This window comes from Python bivittatus, unplaced genomic scaffold, assembly GCF_059951505.1.
Source record: "Python bivittatus isolate LINGU-HERP-01145 unplaced genomic scaffold, Pbiv_v1 ctg000020_np1212, whole genome shotgun sequence".
In the NCBI taxonomy this organism is placed as follows: Eukaryota; Metazoa; Chordata; class Lepidosauria; order Squamata; family Pythonidae; genus Python; species Python bivittatus.
The window spans coordinates 78,122,414-78,146,906 of NW_028277030.1; the positions used below are offsets into that span (position 1 = coordinate 78,122,414).

General features: G+C 36.2%; 1 protein-coding gene across 1 annotated transcript in view; it reads right to left on the reverse strand.

Moving 5' to 3' along the window:
- SYNE1 (spectrin repeat containing nuclear envelope protein 1) overlaps positions 1-24,493 on the reverse strand; it is a 246,712-nt gene that overhangs the window by 117,472 nt on the left and 104,747 nt on the right. Inside the window, exons 67-80 of the mRNA XM_088142170.1 lie at positions 23,392-23,729; positions 22,184-22,328; positions 21,161-21,379; positions 19,487-19,749; positions 18,538-18,703; positions 17,632-17,787; positions 16,543-16,695; positions 15,543-15,725; positions 14,223-14,360; positions 11,852-12,037; positions 9,517-9,639; positions 8,546-8,728; positions 5,845-5,988; positions 742-939 (exon numbers count right to left, since the gene is read on the reverse strand). Coding sequence (XP_087998296.1) covers positions 742-939; positions 5,845-5,988; positions 8,546-8,728; positions 9,517-9,639; positions 11,852-12,037; positions 14,223-14,360; positions 15,543-15,725; positions 16,543-16,695; positions 17,632-17,787; positions 18,538-18,703; positions 19,487-19,749; positions 21,161-21,379; positions 22,184-22,328; positions 23,392-23,729 — 2,595 coding nt within the window. The remainder of the gene's footprint in view (positions 1-741; positions 940-5,844; positions 5,989-8,545; positions 8,729-9,516; positions 9,640-11,851; positions 12,038-14,222; positions 14,361-15,542; positions 15,726-16,542; positions 16,696-17,631; positions 17,788-18,537; positions 18,704-19,486; positions 19,750-21,160; positions 21,380-22,183; positions 22,329-23,391; positions 23,730-24,493) is intronic.

Sequence of the window (24,493 nt, forward strand, 5' to 3'; positions counted from 1 at the left end):
ATCAACCAAGGCATAACTAGAAGAGTTCCCACCTATTGCTGGGCAACAATGAAGACCCCCTCAAATACTTTTAATTAGGTTCTGTAGTTTATATTTTAAATTTTAGTTTTCTGATCTACGATTGTAATAAAAGCTTTTGATTTTAATTTAAGAGCCTAAGAAAGGAATACACTCCTCCGATGGATGCTTTTCTGTTTACTGTTAATAGTTAACACTGAAACATTTTATTTATCTATAAAACATTTTTAGTATAAACTTCTTTAACCATTTACCACTGGTGCAGATGTTTAAATGATTTATACATAATGTAACATTTTAATTTAAATTCTTCTTCAGTTCTGCATTTAGACATCCAATCTGCATTTGACATAAAAGCCATAATATTTCTTAAAAATGAGTTATTAGAAGTATAAGCCTCAACCTAACTTGTTATTTACAGTAAACAATTTACTGAATTTAGTACTGATATGTAGTAAACATATTTTAAAAGGCTGAATTATGCCCTCCCCCCAATCTCTTCTCCCACACAAAGATACCTGGCTGATTTCTATTCACTTTGTATATAATTGCTGTTTGGCATAAACTGAGTTCAGTGCGTTTTACTCTACAATATTCAGACATCTCCTAAAAGCAAGTAAACAACCTGAAGGATTGCAATACTCTTTATCATAATAGTGTAAGAAGCAATACTGCAAATAATGATCCCATCAGATAAATGTAAATTTCATGGTCACTGCTTACCATCACTACAGATGGGTGAGCTGTGTGTGCAGGAAGCATTTCTTCTGCATCCAACTCCTCCATTCTTTCTGAAAGCCCTTCTACTTCTGTCACTGTCAGCAGCATAGTGGCGTGCTTGGCTTTCATCGTTAGCATCTTGCACTTGGAATTCAGAGATGCGATTTGCTCTTGGTAACCTTTGATCTTCTGTGCCAGTTCCTGAGAAAACCGCAGATCAGTGAAGGCCTTAAGAAGTAAGAGCTAGCAGCAATTCTGCTTCCGTTAGAAAGACTGGCTTGCTTCTTTAAGATCAGCCAATGAAATCACAGTTCTATGTTTCAGACGCTCCATATTAGCCACAGCAATAGCTGAACCACAGGATGTTGATTGTGGAAAAAAGAACAAGTCAGGCTGCATCACACTGAGCGCTTAACCCTTTAACAGAGACAGCTCTGCAAATGAACTGTTCCCTTATCACAGACAGGGAGACTAAGCTGGTAACAAAGACAAGCAATTTCCACACAGAATTCTGCTGAGAACGGGAGGGAAAGGAGGAATAATTTATTCTGTCGCCTTTCTGCAAGGCACTAAAACCAGCTGAACGTCTCCAGATAGTACATACCAGGGAAATGAGGTCATGTGATAACTGGAAGTGTTAAAAAAAAAAAAAGAACCCTGCTGTTTCTCTTCAGTTTGAATATACAGTAGTTAACAGAGCAGACAATAATATGCAAGGCTAACAAACACTGTTACTTCCTTCTTGCTGTTCTAATATGCTGGCTTTACCAGGAATGTGTGCTATGCAAATATAGCAAAAATAAACATGCTACAAGTAGCATGTTTGTTTTTGTATGGGGTTATAAAATACCTATTCCTTGTAATTGCTTAAGCAGAGCAACAACTGGGATTGCATCCAAGTTTTATTTAGAATAAAAACCCACACAAGCTGATTTAAAGCTAAAATCCAAATATCAAGGCCTCTCTTCTTCAGCAAATACACATTTAGGATTAGACCCGCTTAAAGTTGACTACCTGGCTGGCAGAGCAAATAAGGATTGCAAAAGAACGCTACTATAATACAGAAGTAGCTGCTTAACCCTTTAATTCAAGTGCTTCAGGTCAGGTTTCTAATCATCATATATAAAGAGTTAGAATCCTAGCTTCAGAATGCTGTACAGAAAGTGAAAGTAAAAATAGCAGCCTCTTAGCAAAGACTACAAAAGAGGTACATGAAAAAAATACATTCCTATAACCAGTTTTAACCAGACATGGACGTTTTTCTTTATTTTTCTCCTCTTTTACATGTGCTTTTGTCAGCTAGGCTCACAACTGGTATATATAGCAAGCCATTTTATGTTACGTTTATAATTTCTAAAGCAATTGTCCAAAAGATGGGCTAGAGAGGAACAAAGTGCCATGGACAATTGCATTCCAGTTAATTGCATCAGGGTTAGTATGAGCTGCTGGTGCTTCTGTGAGGGCAAAATTAGAAGCAGAGAGCCTGAGGTGAGACTTTTGTAGTCGATTACCGGCATCAACCACTACTTCAGTCCCAAAATGAATGGCTCTCAACCCATTATGACACATGACTGGGAGAAAGAAACATACAGTAAGATTTGAATCTTGGCTCTCATCTCTCTTTCTCTCTCTCCATCTTTCTAGCTTGAATCCCACGGTTTGCAGTTGTTGGCTTTCTTCATACTAACATATTTTCTAATAATTGTAATAAAATTATCTTGTCAATCTATGTCTCTGAATCTCTGCCTGTGAGCCTTTCAGTTCCAGCTTCAGTTTGGGTGACAGTTTTCCAAATTTGTACAGCATAATCTGGAGTATGGAATATAGAGAACACTCCAGCAAAAGGCAGATATACACCTAACAGACTGAATATTCTTCTGACATGACCTGAGGAAGTTAAAATATAATCACAGCTGCCACTGATTTATACTGCATGGCACAAACTGCTTTGTATTTGCAGATGAATAGATGCAATATAGGTCAGTTCACTGTAGCATTTCTAGCTGCAGCTTGTCACATCTGGATACTATGAATGAGAAACATAGTACAGAAACAGCAGCAACTGAAATCTGGATCATAAAGCATGAACAAAACGTATGATTTTAAGGATGCTATGGATGAGGGATCACTTCTAGAAAATTAAAACCTTAATCAAATGAAGCTAGAATTGAATTAATTCTGCCAAAGATCACTTTTAATGGACCTCACAGTCTTGCTCTGAGGAGCCATGATCTGAACAAAAGATTGCTAGACTGGGCTTCTTAAGGATCTATGCAAAAGGAGTGGAGGAATGACTTTAACATGGAAAATATTCCAATTCCAATTATTTTGGAATAGTCTGGAATAGTATATACTCGGGAAAAAAGTATATATCTTATTAGGAACCATGGCCTCAATAACCTAAGTATAGTATAAGTATAGATATAAATATAATCTTATTTTCCTGGATTATCCTAATGTACTCTTTCATGCACAGAGCTCAAACTGTCTTGAGTACAAAGAAGATCTGTAAGTAAATAAGTGAGGGAAATTTTTACATATAACTGGATTAATATGAAAATAACTATGGAGACAGTAACATTTATACTGGTAATTTGTACATATATCATGCCAGTCGTTAATCTTTTTCTTTTTTTCATTTGGCTTCTGGCTACACACTAACTTAAGAGTTAACTTAAACATTATACCCAATGGTTTTTCAAAAGTATTGGATCCAAATATAGAAAGTTCAATGGGGAAACTTAGTATGTGTTTTGAGACCGATTTATAGCAATATTGAGAGCAATTGTTTCAGCTTCCATAAAAATATCCACAACATACCAGGTTCTGAAAATGAAAGTAAATTTGTAAATTAACTCTTATTGTATTTCTTAATGACTTTGTTTTTCAGAATAATTTGCCTTATTTTACTGTGGTAATTTCTAATATTTTGCTCTTCAAAAAAACCTGGAGGCATGGCCTCTTTTGTTTTTAAATATCTCCAATTAAAACAAAGTCATCTCATGCCTTTTGTTGCCCAACAGGTTTTTACACTTCTTGCTCTACATAAAATAATTCAGTGTAGTAAAAAAAAAATAAATCCTGAAAGAAAATTTAAGAGGTTGGTGTAGTTTTTTGGTTTGACATCTGGTTTCAGCAAACTAATTATCTATTATTTCATTGGGCACCTGATATTTTAAGGACTAGCAAACTTTCATTCCAAATGGTTGTTGTGAACCTGCTGTTCCTCACATGACAAAGAATGTAACACAAATGTTGTATAGGTTATAGGCTCATTTGAAATGATAATAAATTCTGAGGTATGTAGCTCAGCTCAGTCTGAAAGTATGTTTTCTTCTTCCTTTGAGAGTTTTAGTTGCTTAATCCTTTTTAATTTTTAACACATAAAATAATTTTTAAATTATACATTAGCTTATAGGAACAGTAGGAAAGAATCTTAAAACAGTTCAAAAGCAAATCTTCATATTTTAGGGATATTACTTTGCTTTAGCCACTACTCTGATGTTTTTTCCCCCACAAGTTTTGGGAACTCCTGGAATTCCAGCTGGCATGTTGGGAACATATTCTTGGAATTGGTAACACTGTTTTAAAGTATAAATGATAGAAGACTGACAGAAGTAGATTGAATAGCAGGCAAAAAGGCCATCTGGTCACAGCCTTCTCTGCTAAACTGTGTTGCACTATATTTCTATCTAAATTATCATAATTATCATTGCATCTATGCAATTAACACTGCATTTAATAGACACATTTAAGTAAATGTATAGCATTAATGCATTACTTATTATTATTGCCAGAGTATAGGAAGGTACTCCATACACCTCCTCACAGGATGTTTTTCAATTTATTCCACAGAGACAAACCCTATGTGCCATTTAACATATAACACAGTGTCAACAGATTTGCTATATTGATGAGATTATTTGGGAAAATGAATGGATGATTATTTATTAAAAGGATTGCTTGTTTAAAGGGAAGTTGAATTAGGACCAAGTAAAATAATGACAACAGAACAAGATAAAACAAGCCCAAGATTTCTGCTACATGCACAACACTCATAACAATTTTTCAGATCATTTGCTTTTATAAAAAATTATAATTTATAGTTCAAAATCAAAATTCATTAATTTGTCTTCATGCTTTAAAATTTCATTATCTAGGCATTATACCTGCTGAAATAAAGAAATATAATTAAGGCACAAGTGAAGTTTCCTTATATTATGTTTGGTGGGTGATTCAGCAGACAGGTACCTGATGGGAGAGGATTGCCAGGAAGCAAAGGGGTCTTTGGGATGATTTGTGACTGTACTGATCTGGACCACTATTGCTTGGCACAGAAAAGACAGAGAGATTAGAAGGTGGTGGCTTTGTTCTTGTGGATTTCTGAATGGAGAACAGAACTGAGATAGTGAGCAAAGGGAGTGGGGAAAAGATAACTGTTTGCACCTGAACAAAGTCTGCCAACAATTCTTCTTGTTCTATGTTTCTGAAAAACTGGGTACTTTAAGACAGAAAGCTCCAATGAACAGAGATATTACAAGAAAAAAAAATCCTTTAAGTAAACTATTCACCCTTATTTACACAAGCATTTGACAAGGTGGGATGATTAGAACTTGTCTGTAGATATTCATATCTTTATAAGAAAAGATTTTTATATTAATAACAGTGGTATGGGGAGAGAGACAACATTAAAATACAGAAGATGATGCACCAAGATGGAGACCAATATTGGCAACATTAAAATACAGAAGATGATGCACCAAGATGGAGACCAATAAATCCATTATGCCACATTACTATGTTTCTCTAAAAGCATATCTAAAATCCCCAAAGACAGTTCAGAGTGAGTAGGATACAACTCTCAGGATCTAGAATAAGAAGTCCAGAAGGCAGTTTGTCACCAAAAATGGGGCTGTAGCAGCCATATTAAGAGCTGTTATCCATTTCAACTACCTACTGTGGGAGAAAGACAGCAGAGTAAAATGATGACAAGTTTTTTCTTTCCAAAGCTGTCAAATCTAGTTAATATTCTAAGGTTCATAAGAAAGCAAAGTGATTTTCAAGATTTAAAAAACAAAGGTCAACCTTGGATCTCAGTTGTAATACCTCATGACATGAAATCTGGGCTTCCAATTCTTGGATGTTACTTGTTGATATGGGCTTCTCTTGAATTTCATGATGTGCTTTTTCTATCATTTGCTGTAGATGTTTCATCTCTTGTTCATATTGCTCATACTGTACTACTGCTTCCTAGAGGGAAAAAATAGGTAATAGAGTGATGGCATCCTGTAAAATAAGATGACTACTTCATTAACTTATCATCATCATCATCATCATCATCATCATCATCATCATCATCATCATCTAAAATAAGGACAGCAAAGTTTGCAATCTTATAGTATGATTTATTTCTATGTAGACATGTATTGCACTATACCATACTGAATAAATGTATCAAAAGGTCCTTGCAGGATTCTCTCACTTCAGTTTCATCTCAAATCATTGCATAATTTGAATTTTTAATCTTTTTCTCTGCTTGAGGTTCCCAGTTTAGCTCCCTTCACCCATTTCCCCAAAATACTTCTTTTATTTCCAACATACAGTATCACTCTGCATTTTCTCTGCTTCTTTTAATCTTAACTTTTCTTTGCTCTTTTTGACTGTATTTTGCAACTATATTTTTCTTTCAATGTACGTTATACTGTATCTTTCTCTCAACCTTTTGGTACATTGTGTCACATAATTCTTTTCATTCTCTTCCAAACAGCTTCCTAATCCTCTTTCTTTTTATCTACTTTTCACTTATTCTATTGGGAGATTAATTTATCTCCTAATATTTTTTTCAGAGAGGACTCATATTGTCTTTTCTCGCAGCTGTCTTACTTTCACTCTGGTTTCTCTCATTTCTTTCCTTATCTAAAATTTATATTTCCCCCCCCCATGATCAGCTCTTGACACTACTAAATAATGGTTGGTTTCATGTTGAGAACCTTTGATTTCTAATACTCTCAGGCTTCCACCAGAACCCAGTTTAAGAGTTTTGTGCTTCCCTTCCAACCTTAAAAACTGACTAGATGTAAAAGAAGAGAGAAATTCTGTATCTTAAATACTTGTGTGGACAGTCTAAACTTTTTATACCTCTGTATGACTAGATGGCTAGTTTCTGTTACTCATTCATTTTTGGGTCTCTAAATGGCCCAATCATTTTATTTTTGTTTCTTTTTCCTATGCTCTCATCTCCTTTCTACCCAACCATTCTTGTTACATAGCAGAATGATTACACACACACAAACACACATAAAAAATAAAAAAAATTAAATTAAACAAATCTGTCTGGTTCATCCGTTATCATCAAACACAGGAGTGTAACATGCAACTATCATCAAGCTCAAACACATTCATAACAACCTGGATGATACCAATTCATACTTTTTCACATACATTTTAGCTCTTGCATTCATTGTTACACCTATAGCTTGACTTTTCTGCAAATATGCATCTACTCCATTTCATAACGTTGGATCACCTTCATTCAGATCTATTCTTGATTTCACACAGCACATTTTTTTTGTTTCATTCATTAAATAATGATCTTTATCAATTACTCTCCTTACGTTCCTATTTGCAATATTCCATATGCCATGGTTATCACAAGATAGGCCCACAGACAGTAATTGCCCACCATGTTTTTGGTAAATCAAAGTTTTAGATCAGATACACTTTTTAGTAAGATAGAGTAAGATAGAGTGTTGACTTTCCAGCCTTGGTCATACCTGTGGCACAGAGAGCCTGTTAACAGTAGGGATAGTATTAATAAATGTAGGCGTGTTTGGGCCAATACTCCGCAAGCGCAACCAAATTTTCCATTTACCTCAAACAGCTCACACTGTCCTATGCAAGCTACAAACTCTAATTTACAGACTATTTGCAAGCCAGCATATTTTTGTCGACACCCATGAATTAGGAGGCATATACAATATACCGGCAACTCAAGATGCAAATTTAGTTTCTTTTAAATATGATATTTTACATGTTTTAAATGTCAGAAGTATTATATTCAGTGATATAAGTTGCCTGGAGATCAGTGAATTAGTGAAAATAAGAAAGAATTCCTAGAACTTTACAGCTTGATAATATGATTAATGATAACAACAACAAAACACCGTATACCTGGAGATTGAAACTAATAAAACAGATTTCCCTGCCAAGTATTTTTAACTATTAGTCATAATGTAGATTCCCTTTTGAATATTTATCTATTTAAAAGAATGTATCATCTTTCATCCAATTTTGATTTACTGAATGGTGAATGGAAATAATATGTCTATAAAATAATTAATACAAGAATACCACAGCATGATAAAACCAAGCTAAGGCTTCAAAAATTATTACAACATGGGTGCAATATTGGGAATATTCCAAAGTTGGTGCACCATCAATGAAAATATTATTTTCCCCCAAATAATGCTTCTGTAGAAAAATTTCAGCAGATAATCTAAGCAAGCAGGCAGGGTGATTATATATCACCCTGTAGCTAATTAGCTAAGTGGCTAATATAGCATCTGATAGATATGTGTGTGTAATATATTTATTTATAAATATGTGTGTGTGTGTGTGTGTCTATCTTTCTCTCTCTAAATGAAGGCAGCTATTCAAAACACATATTTATAACTTGCCAAGAAAATCCCTAATGTAAGAAAAGAAGGAAAGGGAAAGCTTTCCTTGTGAAAATTATTCCAATGGAAAGTTTACTACAGGAATTTATTAGCTAATTTATTATTAGATTCTTCTTTTAACATATACTTGCCTGCATTATATTGCACTGCTGGATAGCTGTGTGCTGCAGATGACTGGCATCCTCCTGCAGCCTCAGAGCTGTGTGACATATTGGGAGAGTAGTGAGAACTTCTTCGGGGATCCGCAAAGCACTCTGACAGGATTGTACTGCGTGAACCTTTGGCTTCAATAATTCCATTTCCAAAAGCAGATGCTAGAAACAATGAGCATACATAAGCAATGTTACCATGTACATTTTGCTAAATGAGCTAAAAATTAATATAATTATTAATTCTAGGTCTCAAATGTTCAAAATAAATTTTACAGTGGAATATTTTAAAACTTTAATGAATGTGATAACAGATCTAAGAAACATGGTGATCACAAGGCAGTTGGAAGTTAGCTTTTAATAAACGTATCTATATTGTTAGTGGTTTCAGTTTAACACGAGACCAGAAGTTGATGTACAGGTAGTCTTCATTTAGCTACTGCCTCAGAGAGTGATTGTTCACTGTTACTGATGAAACAGTAACTTTGCAACCAATGCCTGCATTTACGACCTTCACACGTCTGTAAAACAAAGGAAAGCTGAAGTAAAAACATAAATTCGGGATGTTTCACTTAGTGACCACTTTGCTTAACAAGTGAGTTGCCAGTCCCAATTGTGGTCGCTAAACAAGGACTACCTGTATTATGAAATACATGCTTCTTACAGTATCATACAAAACCACTGTGAAATCAGGTAAACCTAGAAGGCTATTTGTGGTTATGACAAATTCCACAAAGGCCAATGCTGAACTTAATGTTCCCGTCTCTTAGCTTTCCCAGCACCCATCTGGAAGAGGACAACTAGGTGGGTTAACTAAACCATTCAATATCAGGACTGCTCTTATTAGCACTCAGCCTAAAAACCAAAAGAACGTTCCCAGGCTCAAAGTAACCCAAGAATTAATATTTCACAACTGTCCTGCAAATAGTATCTCCATGGTGTGATCACTCTACCTGTCGGTGAGAAAGTTGTTCTTTCAGACTCAAACGGCCAATCTCTGGAGATGTTAGAGTGGCTTGAGCTTGCTCTAAAGCTGTATGAAGAGCCTTCACCTCTGTTTCAAATTTCTTCATATCCTATAAAAATAAAAAGAGTAGCAGAAAACATGAGTTTCAAGCAAAACCAGGAAACATGATTTCAGGCATCTTAATGTTTTTATGAGTGATACACGTGTCTAAATACTGAGATTTTACAATATGGATTTTATAATATGTGTTATATTAATGTAATCTTACTTGGTTCAAAGTTGCATGTAGGCCTGATGTGCATATTGTACAACTAATAATGCAGGTTTCCCTATTTTATCATTCATTTAATATACTATTGTGCCTGCAGAAGAACCTTCTATTTTTCAAGTGAATCTAACAGCTCTAAGAGAACAGGAGTAGGAAACCTGTGGCCCGTTAGATGTTTTTGGAACACAGTTCCCTTTGTCTTGTTTGGGAATAACAAGAGCTGAGATCCTATAACAAAATCTTGAAAACCCCAGGTTCTTCACTGCTGCCTTAGAGACAGAGAAATTATATGTACCAGGAGCTGTTGCAGAAGTCAACAACAAAATTGCAATCCTTGAAAATGTCTTTCTAAATTCTGACATCTTCTGCTCATGTGGCCCAATGTGCTAGTCTCTAACACATTGGGCCACATGAGCAGAAGATGTCAGAGTTTTCAAGGATTGCAATTTTGTTTCATTCAATTTTGCCATTTAGTTTGACAGGTCTCAGAAAGATCTACTGCAGAAATCCATGACAATAAACAGGATCCTTTCATCTTTTTGAAGGGAAGTGACACAAGAAATCATCTCATCTCTCTCTCTCTCTCTCTCTCTCTCTCTCTCTCCCCGCCCCCCCACTGCTCCCCAACCTGGCATTCTTCCTACATTGGCTGGGAATTCTGAGGGCTCTTCCTTGCAGTGAGTGTAGTGCTAATCTTAACCCTAACCCAGCATATTGTGCATTTCACTCATTGCTGAGCCTTATTCTGCCTCGTGAATGGTGCTGTCCTTACAGTTTTAATATGAGACAGGCTAAGGAAAGTGATTGGAGGATTCCTCTTATTTAATCTGTCTTCCCGCAAACATCTCCCCACCAACTGCTTTCCTTAACCTGAAGTTGGGTTAGAGCTGGGGCGGAGGCAAATTCTTGCAGGTGGCTAGAACAATAGATTTAGCCATCTGTCAAACCATGCCCTCATTTTGTGACTTTTGTGGGGGTGCATTCATCTTTGGGATACAAGTTTGGTATTAGTTCAGGATAGTTCTATTCTGGAATAATGCTATCCTGAAAACAGCACTACATTTATGTTTGCAAATTGCATTAACCCTAAACTTAACATTTTGTTTGGGTGTCAGTTTCTGGGGACAAAGAGTCAGCCTTCCCCTCTCTATCACCTCAACCCTCCTTTCTTTTACCAGGGCTGACATATAATTAAGTATTTCTTCAGGAATCAGCATCTTTGAATTCCCTGGAGGACAAACTTCAGCACTAGAAACATGCCCTGGGTTGCAGGATTGCAATATCAGCAGGCAAGCTCTCTTTCCCATACAGACTACACAATCCTATGCATGGCTATGAAGGGGTAAATCAAGCTCAAAGGGCTTCCTCACTGACTTAAAAGTTCTTCTGAGGTTGCTTTTCCCCTCCTCTTAGTTGCCTCTGTGGACGCCAGTATCTGGTCTTTCTTTTAACCCATGCCAAAATGGTCATGGAAGGCAATCTAATTGACTCAAGTAGAGGATGTCCACTGCAGCTTAAGGAGGCCAATAGGATTCAACAGGCCACTCCCTCACTCCATCACCCCCCATATTGTCAAGGAAATGCTGTGTATCATGCATATGGCAAGACATGACAGCAGAAGAGGAAGAACAGTACTTTTAAACTGGAACAGCTAAATTCAGATGTATGCTACTACTGCAGTTGGTTGAGGATGAGATATAAGAATACGTTTTTCAAAATTGCAAGCGAAACATCTTCAGATAATAATAATCAGTACCTGAGGATGAGCTCTAGGAGTTAGAACCTCAAGACACATCTTTGTGTGAAGTTATGGAAGACTGATTTATTCAACTTAAGTTCCACCTTTGAAGAAGTTCCTAAGGTACTTACCAACTTAAAAACAAAGCTGTACTGCTTTCAGTAATTAAAAAATAGCAATTGTAATAAGAATTCAGTAGAATAAATTTAAACAAATAAAATAAATAGCTACATTAAAATAAACTATATTAGCATTGTGCTTTCATAACAACACAGCTCCCACGGATCAGGCGCATATGAAGTTCTTTCCACTTACTTTGGCTGCATCCTGAATACTTTGTAGCCGCTGTCTGATAAACTGCTGTAAATCCTCAGTCTGTCGGCGAAGCTCTGACACTTGCTGAGACATCCCTTCAGTGAAATACACACTTGCCAAGTATTCTATATTTTCATTCATAGTTTCAAGATCCCCATGAATTTCACCAGCTTCTTCAAACATGGCCTAAATTGCAGAAAATAGATGTTTAACTTATCTAGCCGTAACTGAACAAAATTTTAGGCTCAGAATTATTGCAGCTTTATTTTTTAAATCAGTCACAGGATAAAGATGAAAAATAGCAGCTATAACTTTGCTGAAACATCAACTGTATTTAAGAACTACATCTTTTATTCCTGCTAATATTATAGAAACTTCTACTAGAGAAATGAGATTGTGCAATGCCTTTGTTTATGTCGCCTGTAATCGCATCTTGGTACACTTATCTAGAATCACTCCATCACCTGAAAAGATGCGAAGGGAAATTTTGTTAGGCTTGCACTCCAGGCAGATTCATGTGAGTAAGGGAGCAGCTTGGAAGTTTCCAATGTGATGAGCCTGATCTCAGGCAAAGTTTCTCAGTGGCTCTTCATGTGTCTACGCAGATACTCAATAGTCCTATTAAACCGTTGTAGATATTGCAGTCCATGAACAAGGAAGTATGACGTACCGTATTTTTCCGACAATAAGACACCCCCATGTACAAGACGACCCCCACTTTTCCAACCCAAAATTAAGAAATCAATATTTTCAAGATAGTGCAGAACACATTTTTATTTAGTAATTAGTTAACATTTACCTGATATACTCGGTGGGAGGAGGTCCAAACCGTCTCTCTGCAGCTCTATTTCCAGGCTCTTTTGCATAACTAATTACATTCAAGCACGAGTGAAACTGCCGATAGCTTGTCTCTGCAAACAGTCTTCCTCTAATTGGTTTGTTCAGCATCAGCTGACGTCAGTTACATCAGGCTCGTGATTGGAGGAAGTCTGTTTGGGAGACAAGCTATTTCACTCGTGATTGGAGGCCAGCAATAGGAGGAAGCCTCTCTGCAGAAACAAAGTATGGGCAGTTTTGCAACCACGCGATTCTTGGCTGACTTCCTTGAATAAGATGCCCTTCAATTTTTAGGGTAAGGATTTTAGAAAAAAGTATCGTCTTATAGTCGGAAAAATACGGTATCTCACTTTTCTTATGGCTGATCAACTTGTAGAAGGAGCCCAATCACCCAGTCTTCAGAAGAGAAACAACATTAAGAATGGCTTGAACGTATGATTTGGGAGGTGGATAAGCCTCATGTCTTTACTAAAGTATTCTGGTTAGAGCTTGGAGACAATTTCCAAGATCTATCCAATATATGGGGTTGCACTGCCGCAAACAGATTTGGTGTGCAACTTGGGGGTCCTCCTGGACTCACAACTCCTGCTTGAAGTGCAGGTGGCTGTTGTGGCTAGGAGGGCCTCTCCACAGCTTTGGGAGCTCTGCTCCCAATCACTCATTCCCTAGTCATCTCCCAATTGGACTACTGTAATACTCTACATGGGGCTGCCCTTGAAGAGTATACGTATATGTAAGCTTCAGCTGGTGCAAAATTGCGTAGCACAGGCACCTCAAAAGGGTTTTGACCTTTAAAGCCCTTCATGGCATGGGGCCAGGTTATTTGAGGGACTGCCTCTCCCCAATCACATCTGCCTGTCCCATCATATCCAGCGTAAGAGGTATGCTACAGGTCTTGTCTGCTTGGGAGCTACACTTGGCAGGATCCAGGACATGGGGCTTTTCTGCCATGGCGCCTGCCTTATGGAACATCCTCCCCCCACCCCCCCGAAGTGAGGTTGGCTTCATCCCTATTGATTTTCCGAAAGTTCCTCAAAACCTGATTATGCCATTAGGCCTTAGGGCCTCAGAGAACCGGCAAGGTACTGAGGTGGCTCCATTGTTGTTGACATCTGCTGCCCTCTCTTAGCCTTTAATCACGATTTTTAAAATTTTCATGGATAATAATTGCTTTTTTATACAGTATTACTATTTTATACTTTTTATTATATGCTACCCAGAGTCACTTTTTCGTGAGATGGGCAGCTATATAAATGTGATGAATGAATGAATGAATATAAATACATTTCCAAGGCATAAAAAAATCCACATTAATGGTCTGTAACTCAAGAAAGCCAAACCATTTTACATGAACATCTAAGCTAGGACAGAAACCTCACCAATACATCAGTGCCAAACAAAGTGAATCTTATTTGCATTAAAAGGTAGAGTAAAGGTACTAAAGTTTGGGATTAGAAACTTTTGCTTATAGCATCTTTGATGCAGCAGTTCTTGTGTTTACTGCTATTATTAAAAAAAAAGGGGGGGTTATTACCTGATGAGACATAAACTGATCTCGAAGTATAGCAGCAGAATTCCACATGATGTTACCATGTAATAAAATCTTAGCTTTTTCAATCCATTTTAGTATGAATTCTAGCATTTCATTATATTCATCTAAATGAGAAACAGCCTGCAATAAAACAAGAAAATTTCAATACATTTGAAGCATCACTGTATACAGGACTTATGTCTTAGTATGTCACTCACTCAGTTGTTTACATTTACATTTCTCAAATAGAACATTATAATTCTACTAAGCCATTTACATTAATATTAATGCATTGAACATATGCATGTTATCCATGTGTTTTACACAATTATGCTTTAAGTGTTCATATCTGGGGTACACAAAACATCAACATTTGTGGGTGAACGTATTCTTGTGTAAATGCATTCAAGAATGTGCATATGTCCTTCTTTTGCTCCCCACATTGTAAATAGCTGTGGCAATGGTTTTCCTTCTGCTGAAAAGAGAAAGTACTTTTCACCCAAATGTGTTTTTATATTATATTATGTATTGTTCTTTACCACAGTGTAATAAACTAGCATATTGCTAACTCAATAGATTTAACACGCACTAATATCTTATTAATTAATTGTAGCTTGAATTCATGGTCAACAGTATAACTAATTAAAACAGGCTTTTATTCAGTATTATGAAATAGCAGGAAGAATATTTTCTGGCTAAGACAACTTTGTGGGGAAAAAGAGATGAAGAGAAATTTACAGTTTTTATAAATGAAGTAAATGCACCTTTATTCCAAGAAAAGGCATTCTATAATACATGTAAGAAATAGCCATGAGCTCCTATAGAAAAGGTAAGATATAACTCTATTAAATAAATAAGAACTTCAAACTAATCACATTTCTGTAATTTCTGTCTTTTTATAATGTGTTTTGTATTCTGATTCTGTTACTCTTGTTGAGGGACCATGTGGGAGCTCAAGATCTCAATTTCAGCTACTGGAAAGGAAATAATCTGCCTATCCAAAGTCCTTGGGAAGGACTCGACAGGTGGAGAAAAATGTCAAATCCAGTCTAAACATCTGGCCAACTGTGCGACCAACAACAACAATAATAGTAATTTCTGATAACTCAGATATAGTGGCCACATATTTTCAATAGTTAAGGACTGGCTTTTTTAAAAAAGGAGAAAGAAAATAAAAGTAGACATCGGGAAGCTGAACTCTGTAACAACAGCATGGTGTATGATTTATGGAACTGAAGGTCTACACAAAGACTTTGCTCTACTTAACAGAACATATTCTTAACGATAAACTTAAGAACATACCAAACCAATACAATGCCATACCTGATTGAGCTTTGATGCCCTGTATTCAGCTTCCCTAACTATCTGTTGGTGGAATGCTGTTAGTTTATTAATTTTGCCAGCCAGCTGTTTAACTAGCTGAGGGTTTTGCTCTGCAAAGCTCTGGACAGCTGCATCAAGTTCCAGAAGCTTTATGTTACAGCTGTCCAGTTCTTCATCCAGGATCTGCAGTAGAGGAGAATGTTTTAGTTATAAGGAAACTTGTAAAGAGCTATTTCTTTTCAGACTTCATGTTACTTTTACATTTTTTCATGACTTCTATTTTGTCACGTAGCTCAGTTTTTTAAAAAATCACATGTGGCAAAGGGATAAAACATGATGTACTATTGCCACTTGAAGTCCATTTATGGCTTCCAAGAATGCAAAGATGCTTGGCAACCGGCTCGCAATTACAACTTTGCAGCATCCCATGGTCATTTGATCGCCATTTGTGACCTTCGCTGCTGGCTTCTGACAAGCAAAATCAATGGGGAAGCTGGCAGAAGGTCACAAACGGTGATCATGTGATGTTGCGCCTAACAACTGCATGGGATTTGCCTAACAACAGCTGCTGGAACTGCTATTGTAAGTTGGTGCATTCACATGATGCCGCACTTTACGACCACGTCACTTAGCAACGGAATTCCCAGTCCCAATTACCATTATTAACTGAGGACTACCTCAGACACGACTTAACGACTGAACAACAACAACAACCTGTACTACTTTACACATTCAGCTGCTCCCACAGGTGATGAGGCATCTGCTGTAACATTAGTCCATCGTTATCAAAACTATTTCATACTAGGGCACCTCAGAAAGTTGTAGCTTTTTGACACAGTGATGCTGAAGACTGCTGTCTCCCTGCTTTTTAACTGAAGTACATTCTCAATATTTCAGTCAGATTTCATTAAAAAAGTCATGTGCTAATCTTATGAAAGATAGTTTTGATTCCACTGAATTCTTAAATAAGGAAAATTAGATTTTATACAAAATATTTTACTTTTTGATCTCTTTTAGCTTGTGTTATATCATTTGTCTTCTCTTTCAGTTTCAGTTGAATTGAATTGAGCTCTTTGGCTACGTCTTGAATCTTGTGGTTAAATTCTTGATTTAATGTTTTGTTCTGCTGAGCTTCTTTTTCTTTGGCTTGAATCTGCCAAAAAAACAAACAGCAAGTTGAAAAAAAGTAAGTTAAAACATGCTGCTTTACAGTACTTATATTAATGTGATCGTGTTTCTTATATCAGAAGAATTATATTACTAGAACATATTGACAGGAACTCAAACATCCTTGTTATAATAATAAATACAAGAACGTTGTTACACTTTAGAGACTAATGGTCTGTTTTTCTACTCTATCAGAAATAACAACTTATTTATTACATTTATATTGCCTTTTCTTCAGGAACCCAAGGCAAGGCACAAAGCAATATTTTCTATGAACATAGAAATTCTATGGGATATAGTATTCTATGGAGAATAATCTCCAATATTTCCTAACAACCCTACCCCAGTGAGATAGGTTGAGCTAGCATCCAAGATTGCCCAGTAAGCTTCAATGGCTGAGAACGGATCTGAATCTATTCCTCCCAGGTTTTAGCCTTAACCATTGCACCAAACTAGCTCTAACAGACATGAGTGATTTTTTATAGGTATTTCTAGATACAGGAAAAGGGATTGTCTAGGGCTGTGCTATCTTCTCCATCCTCTCTGATCTTGATCCATGGCTGTGCAACTGGGTGTATGTGTAGTGATGGTGGTGGGCCTAAGCAAACTACAGAGAGGTGTAGTTAACGTTATATACAAAAAATGTAGATGGTCTTCTGTTTCAAGGAATTACTGCTATGCTGTGACATTTGCACATGGCCAGAGTGAAACCAGAGGGAGAGGGCTTCACTGAGAATTAACATGGACCTCCACCATATCTATAGTTGCACTGGGGTAGTTGGGACTAGATGATGGGTATGTGGTGCAGGCGATTTTGTTATTTTTGCATTCATTAATTTACTTCTACAGCTTGATGCAGTGACTCTCATGGCATTTTAGCATTTAAACCTATTATGGAATTGCAGCGTTAAGTAATTTTTACCTGCTCATGTATATTTACTAGTGCCAAGCCTGTTTCTGCTAACTGAAGAGAAAGCTCAGAAGGTAAAATGGTATAAAGTCCCAAGTATTTATTCTGCTGCTGTTCAGCCATTTTCTCAACAGCTTGACGGCGAACAGTGGCTTCATTCAGGAGTGCCTAAAGTATATGGAGGATATAAAAGGAATACACTGTATGGTTGTTTCACATTAAATCTGGCACAGAGACTAGATTTTGACACAGTTACAAAGTACTTTTGTTGACTGTCATTGTGCTCTCACCACTATATAACCTTTGCGTTAAGCCTTTCACACACCACTGTATGGGGTTGGCATTGATACTTATGCATAGCAGCAGCTTCTTGTTGTCTTTTTATATATAACTTAAGGTGGCGAACATGCCTAATACTCCTTCCTCCTCCTATTTTCCCCACAACAACAACCCTGTGAGGTGAGCTGGGCTGAGAGACTGGCCCAAAGTCACCCAGCCAGCTTTCATGCCTAAGGCAGGACTAGAACTCAGAGTCTCCTGGTTTCTAGCCACTAGACCAAACTGGCTCTCCTGTGATTGTTGTGTGTATGTGTGCGTGTTTGTGTGTATGTATGTCTCTCTCTCTCTTTGTGTATATATCAATCTTGTGATTGTTATAGAAGAACAACAGCATTAGTTCAAATTGTTGTGTCAAATATGTTGTGACATACATTATCAGTTCTCTCCATTATTAAAACAGTTCTTTAGATGAACTATGAATTTTGAGGTATGTCCTAAGACATAGTTCCAATTTTAGTATATGTGCTGCTGAAGTGAGCACGTTTTATAGTTTGTACAGCAACATACTGTAGCATTCTGCAGATATTCTGCACATATTCACAGCATGAAGTTGTATTAAATGATACAGGTTTGACATACCTGAAGTTGTTCAAGCTGAGTATCGCTTTCTATTGTAGGATTTAATAAATATTCTCTGCCTTCCTGAATCCAAGTTTTCACTTTATTAATATCTTTTTCTACTTCTTCACGTTCCTTTAGTTCTTGTTTAACCACTTTCCCACTTCTTTTCACCTTCTGTTGCATGCTTTAAAAAAGTTTTGTTTTTATAATCAGCATAGACATTAGTTCATATATTTCATCTTACATAACATCTGAGAACATTAATCAACTTGTGATTTACAAAATAGAAAATATTTAACAGGGTTGAAATTTTGTTTTAGAGCTATAATACAACATCTAATTATAATTATTGCTATTGTTATTTAATGGGCAAGATTATATTATTAAGTTTTAACCAGGAATGAGCTACATCTTTTTTCTATCAAAATTACTCTTGATTCTAGATTACTCATTGTTGGCAGATGGCCCTGAAGTAAGTATGGGGGAGGGTAAAGACAAAATGGGTGGATTCACTAATATTTTTTCTTTCCAACTCTCCCTTTTCTCCTTTGTAATACCTGCTTGTCACTCTCTTCCAAACAGCAGGTTGCCAAAGTACAAACTCAAGTAATCACTTGCATAGCACTTTTGAATTCTGAATTAGACCAAGGGTCACCCCAGTCTAAACTCTCACATTCAGCAATAGTGGATAAATACAGCTGTGGTCCATAACCATATTTTCATACTGAAGTAAACCCAATGTTATGCAAGCACATTTATGTACTCAATATAGATTTTTTTTTTCTCTTTTCCCCTCCTGCAACCTGCTTCTCAAATCTGCTTTGGAGAATTTGTCAGAATTCTAGAGGAGCTTTGTGGGCATGTGCTAGAAGTTGTAGAATGGAGGATGAGATCAATGTTGTGTGTTCTACTATTCTGTCTGTTCTGCTGTTAGGAAAACACAGCCATATAAAATCTGATTTCTTACTTATGGCATCTGTCTTGCATGGCTTTGATTTCTTGCATGATGGGCATTTGTTCCTGGGAGCCAGAAGTTATTTCTATATCTTGGAGCAAGCTAAAAGAATGCTGCTTGAGGAGACCCAGGGATGATAGTTGCTGTTCAAGTTCCAGGATGAAATTACTGTGATAATCTAGAAGATCCAAAAGTTCATTCTTCGAAGCTTTTTCTACTGAGCCCTCTGGTAAGCGTTCTTGTAGCTGATCAAGAGTCTCTGTTGCTTTTTGCATCTAAACGTAACATTTTTTCAGAAAAAGCAATCTATTAACTTTTTAAAAATTGTCATAATTATACACATATGAATACATGATATCATAATCTATAAACTTTCAAATTCTCAAATTCAACATCCACACATTATGCACCAGCAAACCTGGGGTCGTCACAAAATCTACTCCAACAAGCCATCTTGGAACCAGTGAATATGCCTTTATGATACACATCGGATTCCAAAATCTTCACTAATTTTCTTCAGGGAGGACTTAACTTAAAGTTAGAGTCTAACTTAAAAAGATAGAATAAAGCATCTAAGGCGAAGCTAGAATGTGATGGGATCGTAGCAGCTTGCCTTTTGACATGGTCCTTTGGTAAATTAACAGCCTTATAGTGAAGCAGGAAGATTGCATAGAAACACTGATAGTACCTATTATTAAAGCCTTTACTTATAACTTACATGGGCACCTTTGTTGATTAGAAGGCTGGGTTAAATAAAGCATATATATATTTAAAAATAATAATCTTACAGGCAATGCTGTACTTAGATGTTAAATATTTCATCATATCTCAGTGTTTTCTAGTTTGTCTAGACAAGTCTTTCTCAGCTGGGGTGCGGCAGAATTCTAGGGTTCTGGGAGAGGTTGTTAGGGGTTCCACAATGGATTGTGATTTAAAAAATACATCATTTTTTGATTTTGTGTGCCACACAATCCGAGCAATTGCAGTGGTGACAATTTTTACATGCTGTGACTCAGCTGCAGCCTGCCACTTTGCTACTGTTGTAAATGTTATAAAAGGTGGATTGTGTAGATTAGAAGCAAATAGTATTATGAAGCTTTGGGATTTTTTTTCTTTGTGATTTTTATGCAGGGGTTTCTCAGACCTGAAAATTATTTCAAGGGTTCCTCCAGGGTAAAAAGGTTGAGAAAGGTTAGTCTAGACAATTAAATAACAAGTACAAAGTTGAACGCCATGCCTGATCATAGGATGCAAGAGATGCAACTAATCACATGAATGTTCTGAAGTTAAGTTTTTTTAGTTCAGAGAGTCCTACCTTGTTAAGTGGAATTTACTACTTTTTTAATACATGAAAAATATTTCTGTCTTTGTTTCCTATTCTTTCAGTGTAACATTTAGATTCAAAATAGCAGGTGCTTTGCAACAGTAGAAAGTATTTCTGTTAAAACTATTCAGAGTACCAATCTCACCTTCCTTCTGCATCCCTCTACTTCACAGAGTAACCAAGAGCCCAGAAACAAAATAAATACCAGGAAAACGTTGATAATCAGTGCGTTGACTGCTGTGAGCAGAAGCTAACACTAGATAAAAGTTTGAATGTTAACATTGTAAATGCAATGTATAGATGTGATGTGTTAACGGTTACAAAGAATATTTATAGACACTGAATAAACCTGATCCTTATACCTTGTCATTAAATACATTCCATTTCTGCATTGATTCTTCCAAAATCCTTTCTTGTTCTTGGGCAACACTTCTGAGTCTGGTCCACCGCTGCCAAACAGTTGTCATAGAGCGACTTATGGTTGCCCTGCTGGCTTCATTGCCTGTTTTCTCCAGGACGGATGCCTTTTCCTCCAGTGAAGTGATTGTCTCATGAAAAGAATTTACTGTAGAGACTAGCGACTGAAAAAGCAAAAGAAATTATCTTTCCTGCTTCACAAGACAGCTCTAAAACTTTGAACAAACATTATGCATTATAGCAGAACCAAAACAAAGTATTCAGTTTAGTGCAAGTTTTAATATTATAATTCTTCTTTCCATTAGGGATAACATTTTCATTTAGAATTTATACTAGCAAGATATAATTTTTACTTTTCACAGAAACATCCAGTTTTTGTACATGTGTGTGAATAGATAGATGAGTAGATATAGATGGATCAATACAGATGTGCGAGTGTGTAATGGTATGTGGAAATGATCATGGGAGACCGGGTGAAGAGGTTTTTTTACAGCCCGATAACTTAGGGACAGTCCCTCCTGAGCTGAGTGTGTGTGTTTGTGTGTATTCACATTCCAATGCAATATGTATTATTCAACGCTCATCTTACAAACCATTCAGTTTAAGCTACATAATAGTAATTTCATTGTATAATTTTCAGAACATTATATAATTTGGGCTACAAACAGGTGTGACAATATTTTTTTGCAATTGTGAAAGAACAGTGCAATTGTGAAAGAACACATTTTATTCTGAAATAAAATCAGTATTGAACTACTTTCACTTGCCTAAAAATAAAACTCTAGTATTGAAAAAGTGCAATTAATGCCATGGTAAAATCATTTCATAAATTTGGCCAGTTCTGAGTTCATTTGTTACCTTATCATTTGTTTAGAATCATCCCTTAGAGAAGAGGCATTTTTCACAGCACAAACCCAGTAGACAAAGGTTTGTCTTTCACTGGAAAAAATGACTTTTAAGAAGTTTACCTTATGTGATATTAATTTTTCCTCTGCTTCCAGTTGGGAAGAGGTTTTAGCTACAGAAAATTCAGATAATTTCTTTTCAGACTCATTCATCAAGTCAATAATATGTTGTCTTGCTATTTGGTATTCCTGCCACTGAGAAGCACACCTTGAAGAATCAAATATAATCAGAAATATGTCATACATCATGAACCATAAATTAGACAAAATACAATCTAAGAATGTGTTGTAGATAAATAAATAAAAACATTTTGTTGTTGCTAACAAATATGCTTTGGCATTAAACTCAAAGTGCAACATTTACCCTTTAAATGGTATAATTTGAGGGAAGACATTTAATAATGTGGTATTTTTCCCATGATTGACCTCTAAATGGCATGACAAGATCCTAATAAATTATACTGGCCAGCAGTAAGATATGAACACTAAATATAACTTCTATGAGGCACTTTTTCTTGAGACAGAGAGAGAGAGAGAAAGAGAGAGAGATTGAGATTTAATTCAGTCAAGTTGCAGTGGTCTCCCAAAATAGAAGCTACTAGTGTTTTTTGGTAAAAATGCCTTTTAAATCTTTATGCAGATACGTCATGCTGTAATTCATATTACAGCAGCTGAGCATGCAGGTGATCTGCAGAACTGAGGATAAAGGTGGATACCTATGCTACAAACAAGTATATTTTTAAGTATTGCTCTTGTAACCAACAGCAAAAACTGCGTTAATCTGCAAGAAGATGCAACTAATAAGAGATCTCCCATAAATATTTTTATAAAGAAACTCATGGGGTCATTTTCTTTCCCAACTGAACTGCATCTTTCTATTCTACCTTACCGTTTTTTACAGCAACCTATCACAATTATTTACTGGATAATTTATTTAATACAGCATTTCATACAATGAACAAGGTTGGAAAAGAATGTACGTACAATATGGCTTTTGGAATTCTTTCTAACCCATTTATCAGTAGTGGCCATAGGAGGTTCTGGTATTTTCTTCTTTTTAATGAAATAATATGTTGAGTCTGTGTTGTATGTGTGTACCTTCTCCCTAGAGACTAATGACAGTGTGTGCATATATGTTACCTCTGTGTGTGTTTCTGTGCATGCATGTGCTTGTATGTGTCTGTGAAGGTCCAATCAGGATGGGTTTGTAAATGTTGCATCTGTGTGCACTGAGAAGCACAAGGCTGGATTAGAAAAGAATAAAAAGGTACCTTTGTAATAACTCTTTCTGACACTGTGCTTCTTGTTCTATTTCCATGCACTTCTCTTCTAAAGTTTTCACATTCTGCTCCAGAACCTCTTTTCTTGAGGCTTGAAGGAATGGCTCCATGTCAGACACAAGCATCTTTACTTCTTTCAAATGGAGTTGGAACTCCTTTTCAGTGCTAAAAAATTCTGTATGGTTTCTTAGGTTTTCTTCTGAATTCTCTGTATCAAGGCCATTTTGTGCAAATTGTAGCAATTCCTGAGCATCTTCAAGCCAGTTGTTAGCAGTTTGGGCAACCTGGTAGTATCTTTGGCAAAGGCTGTATAATTTAGTCAAATTTTCCTGAAAACAAAACAAAACAATAAAAACAATATATATGAATAATAATAACTATAATTCTAATGTTCAGATTCAGGGTAATGCAGCAGGATACACACACTGGAATTCTCCTACAATCAACAAGTGATCCCAAAATATTTCACATCAGGAAATTGTGCTTGACTTCAGAATGGGAATGTTTATCTAACTGCACATGTAGCTTATCTGTCTCATTTAATAAATAAATTCTAGTAGCATTCCAAAAGATATTTAAGATCCTGGATAATTCCATGGATGTTCAAGACCACAGAGTAGAAACTGCCACGCAAACAGACTCCTTTTTCTCCTCTAAGTAATTAAAAGCCACTCATGATGTCTTAAAACAAGGCTGTGATCCTAGAGCATATATCCTATGAAACAAGTTTACGATTAGGCTATTTGCCTGGTATTGACACTTATTCCACAGTGAAAACAGGGATAAAAAGAAGATATTAAGGGAATATCTCAGGAATCTGGTAACTCAAAAAGCTTGTGGCAAGAATTTTCAGAAATGCAATCTCTGAAGTTGTCATATTTGGAATAGTAGAGATGCGATTGTCCCCTGTGATGAAAAGAAAATGGTCTTCTATGTGTAACAATGATTTACTCAAAACATTTATATTAATTATGTTTTCTAGGTTTCAGGTTCAGAATTAGAGGAACAATTTGATGCATTTTTAGTCTTTATATTATCTTTATTGCTTTAGATTATAATGAAGATCTGGCACCTATATATCACTGAAATGCAG